Source organism: Vipera berus (genome assembly GCF_964194415.1).
Source record: "Vipera berus genome assembly, chromosome: 2".
Lineage (NCBI taxonomy): Eukaryota > Metazoa > Chordata > Lepidosauria > Squamata > Viperidae > Vipera > Vipera berus.
Genome location: NC_138203.1, coordinates 219,440,263 through 219,455,642, shown reverse-complemented (window position 1 = coordinate 219,455,642; position 15,380 = coordinate 219,440,263). Strand labels below are relative to the sequence as shown.

General features: G+C 39.3%; 2 protein-coding genes across 6 annotated transcripts in view; one reads left to right on the top strand and one right to left on the bottom strand.

The window, feature by feature from the left end:
* Positions 1 to 790, bottom strand: part of CYB561D2 (cytochrome b561 family member D2) — a 13,706-nt gene extending 12,916 nt beyond the window's left edge. For 3 of the 4 annotated variants that reach the window (XM_081318058.1, XM_081318059.1, XM_081318057.1), the window contains exon 1: positions 697 to 790. The gene's annotated coding sequence lies outside the window, so the exon portion shown is untranslated. Of the gene's footprint in view, positions 1 to 467; positions 598 to 696 lie in introns of those variants that run through there. The other variant, XM_081318056.1, reaches the window with a different exon arrangement.
* On the top strand, positions 679 to 15,380 carry NPRL2 (NPR2 like, GATOR1 complex subunit). Of its 2 annotated transcripts, none has more exons than XM_081318054.1 (12): positions 679 to 904; positions 3,339 to 3,424; positions 3,811 to 3,902; positions 4,031 to 4,199; positions 4,298 to 4,406; positions 5,255 to 5,391; positions 7,360 to 7,457; positions 8,891 to 8,927; positions 10,303 to 10,396; positions 10,955 to 11,072; positions 13,292 to 13,434; positions 13,673 to 15,380. In XM_081318054.1, exons 2-12 carry the CDS (start codon positions 3,347 to 3,349, stop codon positions 13,738 to 13,740), a joined length of 1,143 nt encoding a protein of 380 aa, XP_081174180.1. In that variant the 5' UTR covers positions 679 to 904; positions 3,339 to 3,346; the 3' UTR covers positions 13,741 to 15,380. The 2 variants fall into 2 exon arrangements, with proteins under 2 accessions (XP_081174180.1, XP_081174181.1); XM_081318055.1 differs by having other exon boundaries at positions 765 to 904; positions 3,792 to 3,902.

Genomic DNA, 15,380 nt, shown 5'->3' with positions numbered 1-15,380 from the left:
CACAGCTCTCAGGACTCCGACCAAAACGGTGATACACAGTTTCAAGAATCATTTCGGGGAGAGGCAGAGAATGTGCCGATCTTCCCCCTAACCTGATTTGACAGCGTCACGACACACATTCTCCTCGGATAAAGAAGCCGTTCCCTACCTCAGCTTTGCCCACCCCACATCTTGCATTGCAATAGGCGATAAGGTCTGTAGTGCAAGAGATGTGGAGAGATGCCTCCACCAATCAAGGACTGTATCTAGGTTTCTTTTTGCCAGGATGAGAAGCGTGAATTCCCGGGCTGCTGTTCCACAAAAGCATTTCAAGCCCTGGAAACCCCAGGCAGATCCCATCCCCTTCGGGAGATCTGTCCTAATCCGCCCACCGCCACGAGGCTTTCAGAAAAGCATCCCTCTCCCAGCTCCATCCAACCGCCTGGGGGGGGGGACGGGGACGGGGAGAGAGAGTCCAAGGAACTCACCTCCGCTGAGAACGGTAGCATAGCAAAGGAGCACCAACTCTGGTGAAAGCCGAGGAAGTATCTGATGCCTTTTCATTGGGCAAGTCTACCCAGTTTGTTATGTGTTCCTCCTACCTGGCGGCTAGTCTCTGCGTCTGAGAGGCTGAGCCGCGCTGTCCATCAGCGGGGAAACCCTCCCGAATACAGCTAACTGCGCGACACGTGACAAGCGCTGCACGTTCGTACCTACCATTCTTGCCTTAGCTTTAGAACTGTATTGTTACCAGCGGGCAAGGTCGGCGAGCACGTTGGCGCGCGGAAATCTGCAGGAAGGGTCTTTTCTTCGGGGCCACCAAGACGCATGCGCTCTGAGATCGCTGTTTTTCCCAAGCTCTTTCGCTCGCCCGGTTGGAGTTAGCCTTGCACATGCGTGCTTTGCCCGTGCTCTTCTGTAGGAGGTAGGTGCAGAGCCTGTGGGCTGGTCTTTGGCTACCTGAAAGAGAGAGAGGAAGAGAGCGTGTGAAGGCTCCCGATGCTTTCCTTCCGTAGGCACACTATCTGGCGGGGGTTTTAGGAGCTTACGTGAACCCAAGTCTCGGTAGCTTTCTATTAATTCAGGGGACTGGGCATGAAATAGGCCTTTCTTGAGCAATAATACCCTTTAATTTCATATAGGCAGTTTGATTATTGATTAAAGGCAAGAATACTGTTTGATCTCTAGGTTTCTTCCACTACGCCTTTTCCGTCAGCTCTTAAAAAGACAAATGCTCTCTGCCAGAATGGTTGGAATTGGTTATATTTAAGGAAGTGCGGACTGGCTTGTACTTAATGAACTAAAGTAGTGATTTGCAATTTGGCAATTTAAGATGCATGATGGACTTCAACTCCTCAAATTTCCGGGAGTTGAAGTCCACACTTTTTAAGTCTGAAAAACATTGAATAAACTGATGGACTGTGGTAGATTAATCTCCGAGTACTGTAGTTTAGAAATTTGTGCACACGTAAGTGGTAAGATTAGCAGAGAGGTTCTAGTGATAGATAGGGCACCTGTTTTCAGCCAATTTAGAAGATTGCTAAGTACAGTACAAAGCCATTCTCAACATGATGAATAGAGTGGGTAGACATATATTTACTGCTATCATGGGATATTGTCCTGCCCTCTTTTGGAAAATATGGGTCTTTGGAAACAGAGCGGCTGTTTGTAGATATTTTTTATAGTACAGTATTTATAGTATTCCTATGCTATCAGTGGGAACAAAAGAGTGAGAATGCTAGGGGCAACCTTCTATGTTGCTCAACACAACAGTTTCTGAATTGCATTTCACAAAATGCACTGATTACTCCCTCTGCTCTTTCTGACTAGGGGTGACTCTCAGATCTTAACAGTTTGATCTGTGAGTCATTTAGTCTTAAATGAATAAGAATAATTCAGCAGAGTTCTGGTTTCTACAAGATTGTATATAAATCACAGACAACACATCCTGATTTATTGTAGTTACACTAGTAAAATAATTCATTTATTGTGGTAGTTGTGCTAGTCTTCCAGTGATAAGCTAAACTTATGCAGAATGTAAGCTTAGTACTCAGGTTACATATTCAGTGCAGGAGGTAAGATTAACCTATTCAGGGTTAACCTACTTTTGTGGAATTTGTTCCATATAAAAATAGGGCAATTTCTTCAATTGCTGGCTAAGGCCAGTTGGGTTCCCTCCGGCATCACAGATGCTGGCTGTGACTGTGAGTCTGCTCCATTCTCCTTTTTGTGGTAATTGAGACTAGAATCTCTGTCACTAAGTGATGCAGTTGTAAAGTGAAATATGTGACTGCATTGCTTAGCAATGGCAATCTTGGTATACTCTGTTGCCCTTGTTAAGCAAGCATTGTGGGTCACTAAGTGAATCCCTCTCTGGTTTGAAGTTGGCTTCCCAGGAACACATGTAATTGTTGCTGTTGCACTGCCCTCTGTGTTGTACAGCATCTCATGGCTGAGCTGCTGGATTTCATTACTAAGCTGGTAACTGAGATCCTAAGGCTACAAGTTCTTGGGATATCAATTTACCAGCTGGTGATGTTCTTCTTTTTCCATGTCTAGATCAAACTTTAGACTGCCAGAATGAAGTCACCTTCTTGGTTTTGTTGTTAGGCAAAAATAAGTTATTATTGGTACATGCTTTTGGTACTATCTGACCCAGAAGCAGATGGGCCAGCTCTGTGTTTCTCCACATTCACACAGCATGTTGTTTTTCGCTAAAAGCCTTCACGTAAGCATATTGCTCTTACCTTAGGCACTCCAACCCTCAACCTATTCAGGGTTCTCCAAGTAGTATAAGGCAGATCGTATTCTTCAGCCATATCCTCCTGTAACATTATGCCTTGTTCAATGGTCTTTCTCCATCTTTCTAATACAGTTTTGTTCTTGTCATAAAGCTTTTGTTAGATGTGAGTCAGCAGGCTTGGAGCATATGTCAGTTCAGAGAATATCAATGATGTTGAGCCACCATGACAAGCATAGATCTGTCCCAAATCATCATGAGCATGGTGCATAATTAGATCTGGATATTGTCTTGGGGCAGATGAGATGTAATCTGATTACATGTAATCTCCCACCCTTATTACAATGTTCAGCAAATTATTTAAAACCAGGTTGTTCTTTCGGACCTTGGGATAGAGTGGTTTTGGAGTCTCCTTTAGTTGATGTTTGGTTATAGCTGAGTACTTGTCCTTCCAGTTAGCCTCAATTTATTTTTTATTTTTTTATTTGTAAACCACCTAGAGTCATCAGAGAGTCATATGGCCTTGAAACTGGATTAAAAAAAATAAAGAGTGATACTTCAAAAAAAAATTTCCCCAAAAGTAGCTTTCCATTCATTTCTGTGTATTCATCTTTTTCAGTTACAACAATGGAAATCAGCAGCAGAATTGAGTGTATATTTTTCAGTGAATTCCACCCAACACTGGGACCTAAAATAACATATCAGGTCAGTTGTGCAAAAGCTACCTGTCTTGTTTGTTATTTTCTGCTCTGATTGGCATCAGTGGTCCAAGATTTTAGATTTGCTCTTTACTATTTTTGACTGAAGTTGAAACCAAGACCAAGGAAAACATAGTACTTGCCATTCATGGGGGACCACCTTTTGTCAGGATGTCCTTCATAAAGTGTATCAGAGCTTATTTTGCCTCGGCTTGTCTATTTTTATTTCTGATTGTGCATTTTATTTTTGCAGTGGTGAATAAAGTGTTTTTCTACCTTTGTTTGAAATACATGTTGCCGTAGCATTAAAATGGTGTTGTCCTAAAAGTCAAGATCATTATTTATTAATTCATTTGTCTATTAATTATTTGCAGTTCTGTCTTGTTCCTGCAGGTACCAGAGGATTTTATTTCCCGAGAGTTGTTTGATACAGTGCAAGTATACATCATCACCAAACCCGAACTCCAAAATAAGCTTATCACAGTGTGAGTATTATGCAGGAGCACTGTAAGAAAAGCCTTACTTGATGAAAAAATACAATTACTCAGTATTTTGGGTGCTGGAAAGATAATTGTTCTCTTTCTCTTCTCTCCCCTGCTCCACAAAAATCCAGTACGGCTATGGAGAAAAAGCTGATTGGTTGCCCAGTTTGCATTGAACATAAGAAATATACCCGGAATGCCTTGCACTTCAACCTTGGCTTTGTTTGTGATGCTAGAGCTAAGACCTGTGCACTGGAACCGATTGTGAAAAAATTGGCAGGTTACCTTACTACTCTGGAGGTTAGAAATAGCCTAAATATGGTATCCTTCATTTCTGCTCTCGTGTGTACAGATTTTTTTATTATATTTTATTATACTTTATTTCCATTTTTTCCTAGCTTGAAAGTGGTTTCATTTCCAATGATGAGAGCAAGCAAAAACTGATACCCATCATGACCATCCTACTTGAAGAACTGAATGCTACTGGCAAATGCACTCTGCCTATTGGTATTTTCACCAAGCATATTGTTACAAAATATATTTTGGAACAGAGCATATTAAAATTCAGGCTAGTGAGTCTTGGGCAGATAAGACCATGCAGCACTTTTAGAAAGATGGACACTTATTATTTAGTGCTGCCTTCTTCATATCTATATCTCTCAATATGAAAAGGTAAAGTAGATAAGAATATGATTTTGCTCAACAGCAGGAAAAAGTGATAAGTGAAATTCTGTACCGATTTTCTTGAGCATACAGTACACTGTAGTTTCTATTTATTTGTTGGATGGGAAGGGAGATGTCATTTCCCGAAGCAGTCTTCTCCAGCCTAGTACCTCCACAGTTCTCAACCACAACCACTGTTTAGATCAAGGATCCACAAAGTACCAAGAAGAGTTGGATGTTGGTCCTTTGAAGGAAGTTCTTACTATTCTTTACAAATATACATATAATTTATTAATTAAATTTATTTTCCTATACTCTGGCTCTTATAAATTGACATGATTAAGGAAATGACACTAATTGTCGTTGGGGTTTTTGCATAATTTGAATATTCTCTAGTACTAAGTGCAACATGCTGTAAGACAATAAGGTGAGTAGGCTATACTGTAACACTATCCTATTGGTTTGGACTGTCATTCACTTGGGTTATCTGATTACCCACTGGTTTGAAAATTGCTGTACATTCAACATTAAAACTTAATCGTGGTTGTAATATGAGCACTCCCACTGCACTCCCAGTCCAATTATGCCCTGTAAAGCAGGGCCTATTTTTGTTGTCCGATGTATTTCAATTCCAGCAGGCCTGTTGTGATACTATAATCTTGCAATGAGTTAAGCATTACCCCTTTTCATAGATGAATCAAACACCATTCACCTGAAAGTGATTGAGCAACGTCCAGATCCCCCCATTGTACAAGAATATGATGTTCCTGTCTTCACCCAGGATAAAGATGACTTTTTAAATTCTCAGTGGGACCTCACTACTCAACAGGTTAGTGCAAAAAATTAGCTTGAAATAGTCCCACTCATGGATTTCATGATAATATCAACATTAGAGGGAGAATTTGCCTGCAATTTTCCTCCACCAGATCCACCACGAATTAATCTCCTGAGCGATTAAAGGGATTAAATTTTGAATGTGTATGAATTTATTCAGCCTGTCTCCACTGTATTGAAATGGGTTCTAGCTAAATGTTTCCTTGCTTTGAGATTCAGACTGCAGTTTTGTGGTCTTAATACTGCTGTATTTATTTAATTGCATATTCAATATTATTCATCAGAATAGAGTTTTTAAGAGAGGTGACAGGATGCCATGAACTTTATAAGTGGCAAAAAAGGTTGTAAATCATGGTCACATGTCCACAGGCTGCTGCAGCTGATCTTAAAAGCAAACCAATTTCCAAGCAGCTAAATTGTGATCAGGTGACTGCATTGGGATGCAGGAAAGTAACTTCAAGGATGGGTCATAAGTATATTTTTTGAGATCCATCATAACTGGTCATTAAATGACCGGTTGTTAAGCAAAAACTACCTGTATTTTAGTTATCAATGGCAGGTTAATTGAAATTGAAATTTACTTGAATCTATGTTGTTATTTGTGTGCACATGAGTTAAACTCAAGTGAAGTAAGTGGATGCAGATATGAATTTGCACACATTCCTTCTCTAAAACTATGCATTTGCTAAGATCTTCATCTGTTCAGCACAAAAGTGCTTGCATAGGTCAAAGGGAGAGAAATGTCAAAGTGAGGCAAGCAGCACTATGGCAATGCAGTACAATCTTTGCCCACTTTCTGTATGCATCATAACATTATGCATTCAAGGAGGCTAGGGCTCCAGGCACAATGCTAAAATGCTGTGTTTGTCATTCTGATAAAAGCTGTTAAAAGCCTGCAGTTTCCACTACACAAAAGAAAATGGCTGTGCAGGTAGTAAATGGTGCCAGATATTGGTACATGTAGCACCACTTCTGCATGAGCTACATTGGTTACCAGTGTGTTTCCAGGTTCAGTTCAAGGTGTTAATTGTCACCTTTAAAGCCCTACATGGCTTGCATCTGGGTTACCTGAGGGACCACCTTTTTCCAAGAGTCTGTTCCCATTCAATCTTGGGGATTGGGCATACTGCAGATCCCATCAGTCAAACAGTGTTGATTGGTGGGGACTAGAAGATAGACCTTTTCTGCAGTAACACCTGCTCTGTGGAAAATCCTCTCCTCAGAGATTAGAATGGTTCCAAACTTGTTAGCATTTCAAACAAACTCTAAACATCAGGCTGTGTTCCTGAGCCTACAGTGCTGAATGTGCTAAGGGCCCAATTTCCTGGCTTTATAATTAATTGCCCACGTATTTCAGCAGCTGTATTTATTTTGGATGTTTTTAGAGTATTTTATTTAGAGTTTTAAAATGCTTTTATTGCTTTAAATGTAATATATATATTTAATTGTAAGCCTCCCAGAATCATTGATTGAGACGGGTGGCTATAGAAAATAAATAATTTTTTAAAACCCTGGAAAGCTGATATTCACACCAGAATTGATAATTCTGAACAAGTAAGCAATTAGTAAAGTATTGGCATCAGACCTTACTTGCCTCTGCCATTCAGTTAACTATAGTTCAATGCAACAGTTACATTTCATGAGATGGGCAGCTACATACATTTGATAAACAAGTGAAAGGGCTTAAGACACAGGTGTCAAACTCACCGCGTCACGTGACGTGTTGCGACGTATCGCAACTTTTTTTGCATTGCCAGAGCTGGGGTGGGCGTGGCCTCCAAATAACGCAACCACATAATGACACCCCTGGCTTAAGACATGCTTCCACTGAAATCAAATGTTCTTTTATATGGACATTTTCTCATCTTATTTTGTCTTTCTGGTTTAATTTATGAGGAAAAAATTGTTTATATTTATGGATCTTTAACCTTACATTCATTGTATACATCCTCTCTCACATTAGATCCTGCCATATATTGATGGATTTCGTCATGTTCAGAAAATATCAGCTGAAGCAGATGTGGAACTCAATTTGGTTCGAATTGCTGTCCAAAACCTTTTGTAAGTGCTAGGTGCACAAAAGAAAAAACTACTGGGATTGATTACAGGAAAGAAAGAGTGCTTTACATTACATTATTGTGACATGATGTAACATAATGTAACATATAACATTCCAGCAAGCACTTTAACATCCTCTTTATATTAGGTTCTGATTCTTTTTTGATGGCTGCAGATTTTTTCTTGTGTATTCGTTTGATACTGTTTTGACCATAGTTTAAAAAATCATACATTAAGGCTCTTTCTTTACTCTAATTCTGCAACTTTAATCATCTTTCTAATAACATTTCCATAGGATACTGCATTTAATTATGAGTTTTTCTCCATGTACTATAAATTGGGGAAGTGGGCGTGTCATCTGACATTTATTAGTTAAGCAAGAAGCAGAAATGGCCAGAAATCGGGGATGGAGATACTTTGAGCAGCTGCAGCTATTTATCTGAATTTAACTTTCGTAAAGTAGAAATAGGATTTTTCTTTTGTTTGTTTTTTTGGTGTGCAGTTCACTGTTTTCCCTTGTTTGTCCTCTCTGTTCCCTTCTCTTTTCAACATCTTCATTCATTTTTTGTCTTTTTTTTCTGTTGGAATGAGGAAGGGAACTATGTTTTCTCATGCAGATATTGGGAGTATATATACTGGTATATTTTTGCATTTGTGTATTAATGAGAATGGTTTATATAAATGGAAATTACCGTATTATTTTTTTTAATAAGATATTTTATAAACAATTAATTTGCAGTTAGTGGTTATTGCTTGGATTAATATTGAGCTAGTTTGGTGGTAGTTAAGGTGCCAGATTCGAAACCAGGAGACTGATTTCTAGTCTCAGCTAAGGAATAAAGACAGGTAGCTGACCTTGGGCTAGTCATTCTTTCTCAGCCCCAAAAAGAAAGTAATGACAACCCACTTCTGAAATCTTGCCAGGAAAAGTGTGGGGATTTGTCCAGGCAGTTACCAGTAGTCAATATGGATTCAAAAGCACACAGTTTGATTAAGATCTTTCTGGCCTCTCCCAATCCAGCCCTTTTTTTGAAGATTAACTTCTAGAAAGTGTAAAAATACATATGCCCATCTGCTTATAAACATAACGCATATATTTATGCATGAAATCATGGAAGAATCTGGTTTCTGCTAGAATTATTTTTTTAACTTCTTGATCCAATTTCTGTCCCACCACAATCCATCTCAGTGGATTTGATAATTCTAGGTTAAGAGTTTGGGGAACCTAGCCATTGCACAGTATTTGTATACGCTTCATTTTCTGTCAATCCATTTGGAAGGTGGGGTTATCTTTGAATTAATATGACACATCCAGTCACCAGTGATACTGGTTTCCCTATAATTTATTACTTTCTCCTGTATTTTTCTTTTTCATATAATATGCATATAGTTTTCCATGTTTGTTACTTTCCAATGGTTTTTCTTTTTATTATTAGATACTACAGTGTAGTCACACTTGTTTCAATACTTCAGGTGAGTAGAACGTACACACAATATGAACTGAGATGATAAAATATCAAGTTGATATATTTGCATGATTATGATTATGCATGATCAGATGGTGCTTTGTAAGTGTGGGTCATCTATCAAAGAATATAGTTGTTAAGGCAAGGGTGTCAAACTCATCATGTGACGTGTCGCAACGTATTGTGACTTTTTTCCCATTGCCAGCAATGGGGTGGCGTGGTTTTGGCGTGACGCATCTGGCCCACGGGCTGGCAGTTTGACACCCCTGTGTTAAGGAATAGAACTTACACCCTAATAGAGCAATTGTTTCTCCAATAATCCCTTCCTGCTTTAGCTCATAATAATCTGATGAGAAATAAGACGATATACATAAAATGTACATTTATTTTCTGTTACCTTATCACAGGAAAAAGTGTCTATCTCTGTCTTCTTCAGCTCCTGCATCTTTTTCGACTAGGCTTTAGTGAAACCGCAAAACAGAAAATTTGAGATTATCTAGCCCCATTTTAAACAAAAAGAGGAACCCTAGTTGTCATACAGGATATTTTGAGGCTTAAAAACCTGATAGATGTTAATGAAATGAGAAGTCCCCGATATTTGAAAACAGTATATCTAAAGTACATCTTAGAAAAAAAAACCTCAACTGTAAATGGAAAATATGTATGCTAATTGCCAAGAACGTTAAGAGTTCAGTTACTATCTTGAGGTGCCAAGAAAGGTGTCTTAGAAGCTATAGGAATTCACTCTTCTAACCTACCCCACAGAGATATTGCTCATGTTAGAAGAGAAAACTGACTTTGGAGCTCCACCTTCCTATACCAAGGTCTTTTGAGCATCAGAAAAGGGCAAAGGTACACCCTATTTTTTCTATGTGCCAGACCTTCCCAGCTCTTATTCTGTGTCAGTTAATTACTTTCAGATGAAGGGGAGCCTACTGCTTTTTAACAGGAGTAGGGATAGGGAAGAACCCACCTCCCGGCTTTTGTTCTGCTGACAAGAGCCCAGCAAGGCTGAAACTGCATAGGAGATGATGGTAGCAGAGAACTCCCAAATAACAGCTCAGAGTGATCTGCCCCTTCGTCACAAAAAAGCCTGTGTATTCTAGAGTTCCAGATTTTAGGTTGCAGTATGGCAGAAGTTCTGTGATCTCAGTGGGAATGTTCTGTAGCCTAGAAGCAAAAGTTTGTTAATTGTTACTATTGATTGGCATACTATCCTATACTGCTACTTGATACCATTATTTCATGTAATATTATTATATGCTACTATACAGTCTGTTGGAATGCTTTTGATGAGTAATTAGTGAGAATTCCAGCAGTAACTAAAATGGTGCAACTCTGCCACTATTGACTGGAATCTCTTTTTTTTTCCCCTCCCACAGTACTCAAATGTCTATTGCACAACTCCTAAAGTTCAGGACCTAGTGGATGATAAATGCCTGCAAGATGACTGTCTCTCATATGTCACAAAACCAGGTAAAGAAGCATGGATAGCTGAAAGTGCAGTCCTGTTTGTATCTGTTCAAACTACATCCTTGTGAGTTGAGTTGGACTTAGTTTCAGGAAAGTGTGTATTTTCCGCCTCATCCGGAGGAACTACTATAAAATTGGTCCTTGTCCTCACACTTACCAAGCCTGCTGACATTTTTCCTGTTAAAATCAAAGGTTATTAATATAAGCTATTTACTAAGCTATTGTAACATATATTTCCATAAAACAATCATTTCACGACATAAGTAGTCGTATGAATAATTTATAGCAGATAAAATGAATTCATTTGCTTTTGGCTGACTTTCAATCCAGAATAAAAATCTCATAACAATTGCTGGCATTGTCAGTGACCCCAGCACTTTCATAGCCTATATTTGGCAGTATAGATCAATTTGCATCCAGCCTTGCAATGTTATTTTTAGTCCTAAATGCAATCCACATTGTAATTTTGAATGCTGTTCTTACTTCATCTTTAATTTTGATGGTAGCCATCATCTTCATCAAATAGGTTTCGCAATTTTGTTCTCTGACTATTTTCTATAGGACACAAGCGAGCCAGTTTGAGAGATGTTTTCCAGCTCTACTGTGGACTGAGCCCTGGGACAACTGTTCGAGACCTTATTTGCCGCTATACCCTCCAACTCCAGAGAGTGGATGAAAGGTAAGGAAGCTTCCCCTCCCTTCAGAAAACCAATGACTCAGCTATATAGAGTTCTAAGATGGCGGTGCCTGGATCGGCTGCGGCTGCATTGGCTCTCGAAGGCAGCAAGATCTGACTGCTGGCCCAGTGACAGATTCTATTGCAAATCAGGGCTGTTTCTGAAGGAGGCAGAGGAGGAGAGGTCCCGAGGCTTATGGAGCGAAGGAACTGGATGAGGCTGTTGGCAGGCGCAGAGGATGGGAGAGAAGCTTTTGGAGGAGTTGTTATTGGTGGCAACGTGCTCCAGGGGCAAAAAGAATCAAGGCCTCTTTAAGGAAAAGGTGGAAGAGACAGGATCAGAAAAAGGAAAGGAGGCAAGGTTGTCGTGGAGGAATACAAGCTAATTTGAGGGCTAATCCACATGGAGCTCCATTTCCATCTGTCCTGTTTGCCATCATTCGCTCCCTAGAGACTAAAATGGAAGATCTGTAACTTGAGCTGACCACGAACCAGGAGTGTATATCAGAGTTGGTGAACCTTTGAGAGCTGTATGCAACAAAATTTCATTTTGATGTATGCCGATTGGTGTACATTCACAGTGATAATAAAGTTGTTGTTGCTATATGCCGCATAGAGCAATTCAAGGCTAAATTGATTTGAATCTAATCACTGTTGTCTCATCTACAAAGCCGAGAACTTTGCTTGAGATCTGTAAGAGAGCATATTCATCAAACTACAATTCCTAGGGCTCTATCAAGACAGGTAGAAACAGCCACAGGTCAGCTTCCTTAAAATGGATATATATTTTCAGAACAAACACATCCTTTTCTTTCTCGCAGCTGCCAGATCACATAATAATGGGCTAAATCAAAATATGAAATTCCTTCTCTTAATTTGTTTGCTATCCTATTTTTTTCAGTAAACCTGTGTGTAAGAAGAGTCTGGCTATTTGATTAGTAGCAATAGCATTACTTATTCACATAAAACAACATTCTTGTTGCGTATATGTTCAGACTTGTCTTTTAGTATTAATGGGCAAAGCATTCATTTGTTCTAAAAAACTTAGAAACCTGAGGATGTCTGGAAGGAGAAATAATTGCCATGATCTGTTTGTGTCAGGGCCTATTAAACATGTAACATGTATATCAAATACTGTCTGTCAATTGTGGCAGGTAGAAATTTGATAATTGTGTGCCTGTGGGTTGATTATAAAGGGTCCTTTGAGCAATTTCCTCTCCATATAATTATTTCTACTCATTAAATACTCATTAAATACTCATTACTCATTTCCTGATGGAAAAGGTTCTTTTATTCTCACATCTCTTGATATTTATATCAAAGTTTTCCATGCATGTGTGAACAAGGACTAATAACAATCTGTGGTGCAGTACAGAAAAAAAACCAGTCAAAAACAACTGTAGTTTTAGAAAACAGGTTTCTGTACCAGTAATACATGTAATAACATTCCTGCTGATCTCAAAATTGTTTTTAGCACCACAGGTGTCAAACTCGCCACATCACGTGACGTGTTACGACATATTGTGACTTTTTTTTGCATTGCCAGAGCTGGGGTGGGCACGGCCTCCGCATGATGCAACCGGCCCACGGGCCAGCAGTTTGACACCCCTGCACTACACAGAGTCTTAAGAGCCATGGTGGCGCAGTGGTTAGAGTGCAGTACTGCAGGCTCTCTCACTGCTCACTCAAGGAGTTCAATTCTGAGTGGCTCAAGGGTTGACTAGATTGTTGGGGGCAATATGCTGATTCTGTAAACTGCTTAGAGAGGGCTATAAAGCCCTATGAAGTGGTAAAGGTAAAGGTTCCCCTGCACATGTGTACTAGTCGTTTCCGACTCTAGGGGCCGGTGCTCATCTCCGTTTCAAAGCCAAAGAGCCAGCGCTTGTCCGAGGACATCTCTGTGGTCATATGGCCGGCATGACTAGACGCCAAAGGCGCACGGAACGCTGTTACCTTCCCACCGTAGTGGTCCCTATTTTTCTACTTGCATTTTTACGTGCTTTCGAACTGCTAGGTTGGCAGAAGCTGGGACAAGTAACAGGCGCTCACTCTGTTACACGGCACTCGGGATTCGACCCACCAAACTGCCGACCTTCTGATCGACAGGCACAGCATCCTAACCCACTAAGCCACCGCATCCCTTATGAAGTGGTACATAAGTCTAAATACTATTGCTGTTAAATATTTCAGCCTCTTTCTCAGCATATTCTTCTCTTGTTTAGAAAACTCATCCAGTTTGGTTTGATGAAGGATCTTATTCGGCGGCTCCAGAAATATCCTGTAAAAATAGCTCGGGATGAAAGAAGTCATCCAGCTCGACTGTACACTGGCTGCCATAGCTATGATGAGATTTGTTGTAAAACAGGTAAGGAATCATATTTCCTGTATTCATCTACTCACAACACATAGTAACTTATTGATAGATAACAATGCAGAAACAAAATAATATTTTTTAAAAGTAAATAGTAACAGTATAGCAAACAGTTGTAAAAGCAGCACAATCTTTGGATTACTTGGGAAATATAAATCAGTTTCCTTATTTTGCCTAAGCAATGGAATTATACTAATGCTCTTTCATCATTATCTTTTTTATTTCTCTCTAGGAATGAGTTATCGGGAATTGGATGAAAGATTAGAGAATGATCCCAATATAATTGTTTGTTGGAAATGAGACTCTTCGAGAAATGGGATGATTATAATAATAATAATTGGGCTGCGGGAGACATTGTGGTGGCCCCAGGACTCTTCTGGTTCATGAAAAGCAGCATGGCTTAAACTAGCATCTGAAAAAAAGGGTTAATGGATTTGACCCTCTTTGATCAGCAGAGATGCTTCTTTTGGGGGAGGGGGGGTTGACACACTGGTGTATATAGAAACTTCAGAAGGCTATGGTGTTGAGCAAGGGATAAAATAGTTTGAAAATAGTTTGGAAGGAACTGAAATGGAAAAATGTCTAGCAGGGAATGCTGTACAATAAATCCTCCCGCTTAATTTGCTGCTCCTCAGCTGGCAGAAATACCTATTCTGCTTATTACTGTCTCATTCTGGATTTTCCCCATAACTAATAACTACACCTCTATCATAATATGCCTTCTTTTTTAACAAAAGGGATCATACCCACTTGAAATCCTTTGAGAAAGACTTGCAGATTATAAATCATGGATAATCATGCTAATAAAAAGCAAGCATGCTTTTTTTAGGAAGTAAAATACTGAAGTAAAATTGTGGAAATAAACCTGCAGCATAGTTATATTTAATATAATTGGGTTCAACCTATTTATTTCGAATACTTTTCAAAACTAGTGATTGTGAGAAAGAATAATGGGCCTCTTCTATTTTATAAAGCTCATATAAACTAGAATATTTTCCTGTGGAAATTTAATGCAAGCACAGCAATTGAAAGGGAAACTAAACAGTAAAAATAAATATTGTGTAGAATCTCTAATTCATTATTTGATATCTTCCTCTTATAAATCAATTAAAGCTTTTGCATCTGAAAAGAACTTGAGGTATATGGGTGGAATTTTGATAAAATGATTGCTAGCACAAACTGACTACTTTCGTAAAGGTAGATAGTGCCAAATACAGGTGGTCCCCACTTAACGACCATAGTTGGTGCCAACAACTCTGTCACTAAGCAATGTGATTGTAAAGTGAAACATCACATGACCATGCTAACTAATCATAGCATTTCCAGCTGCAGCCATGAAGCATGATGTCACATGATCAAGTGTAACTACCTGCTGGCTTCCCCATTGACTTTGATTGTCAGGAACTGGCTGTGAAGGTTGTAAATGGCAATCACATGAGCACAGAACTCTGCAATAGTTGTAAATGTGCACTGGTTACAAAGCAGCCGAATCTTAAATCATATTGAGTATGGGGATGCTGCAATGGCCACAACTTTCAGTTGCAGTCTCCTTTTTCTGTGCCACTTCAAGTGGCTAACTGAGTGAGTGATAAGCAAGGACTACCAGTATTAATTTGAAACCACAGTGCGGATATTTCTCCCATAAGACCTCCCAGAAGCACTTCATCACGTTTACTTAGATGTCTTTTGTATGTGTGGGAGAGGGTCATTTCCAAATACAGCACTGGACTGTATCTCCCCTGTAATTTTCATTTTCTAAGAGTGCTCTATATACATGCATACATAAGCATACACAGAGGATACAAAGGCATTGCTGGAACTGAGCAGAAGTTGTTTGTAGTATGTTAATATCTACATGTCCTATGCTATTTGTGACTATAGTAGCAAGTTTATATATTTGGCAAATCCATACATCTTAGCTGACCTAAAGTTCTGTAACA

What these genes read in the sequence shown, in the direction of transcription:
- NPRL2 (XM_081318054.1), top strand. Translation starts at nt 3,347, where the DNA reads ATGGAAATCAGCAGCAGAATTGAGTGTATATTTTTCAGTGAATTCCAC. An exon ending in GTTACCTTACTACTCTGGAG is followed by an intron (nt 4,200 to 4,297) that starts GTTAGAAATAGC and finishes ATTTTTTCCTAG; the next exon opens with CTTGAAAGTGGTTTCATTTC. An exon ending in CAAATGCACTCTGCCTATTG is followed by an intron (nt 4,407 to 5,254) that starts GTATTTTCACCA and finishes CCCTTTTCATAG; the next exon opens with ATGAATCAAACACCATTCAC.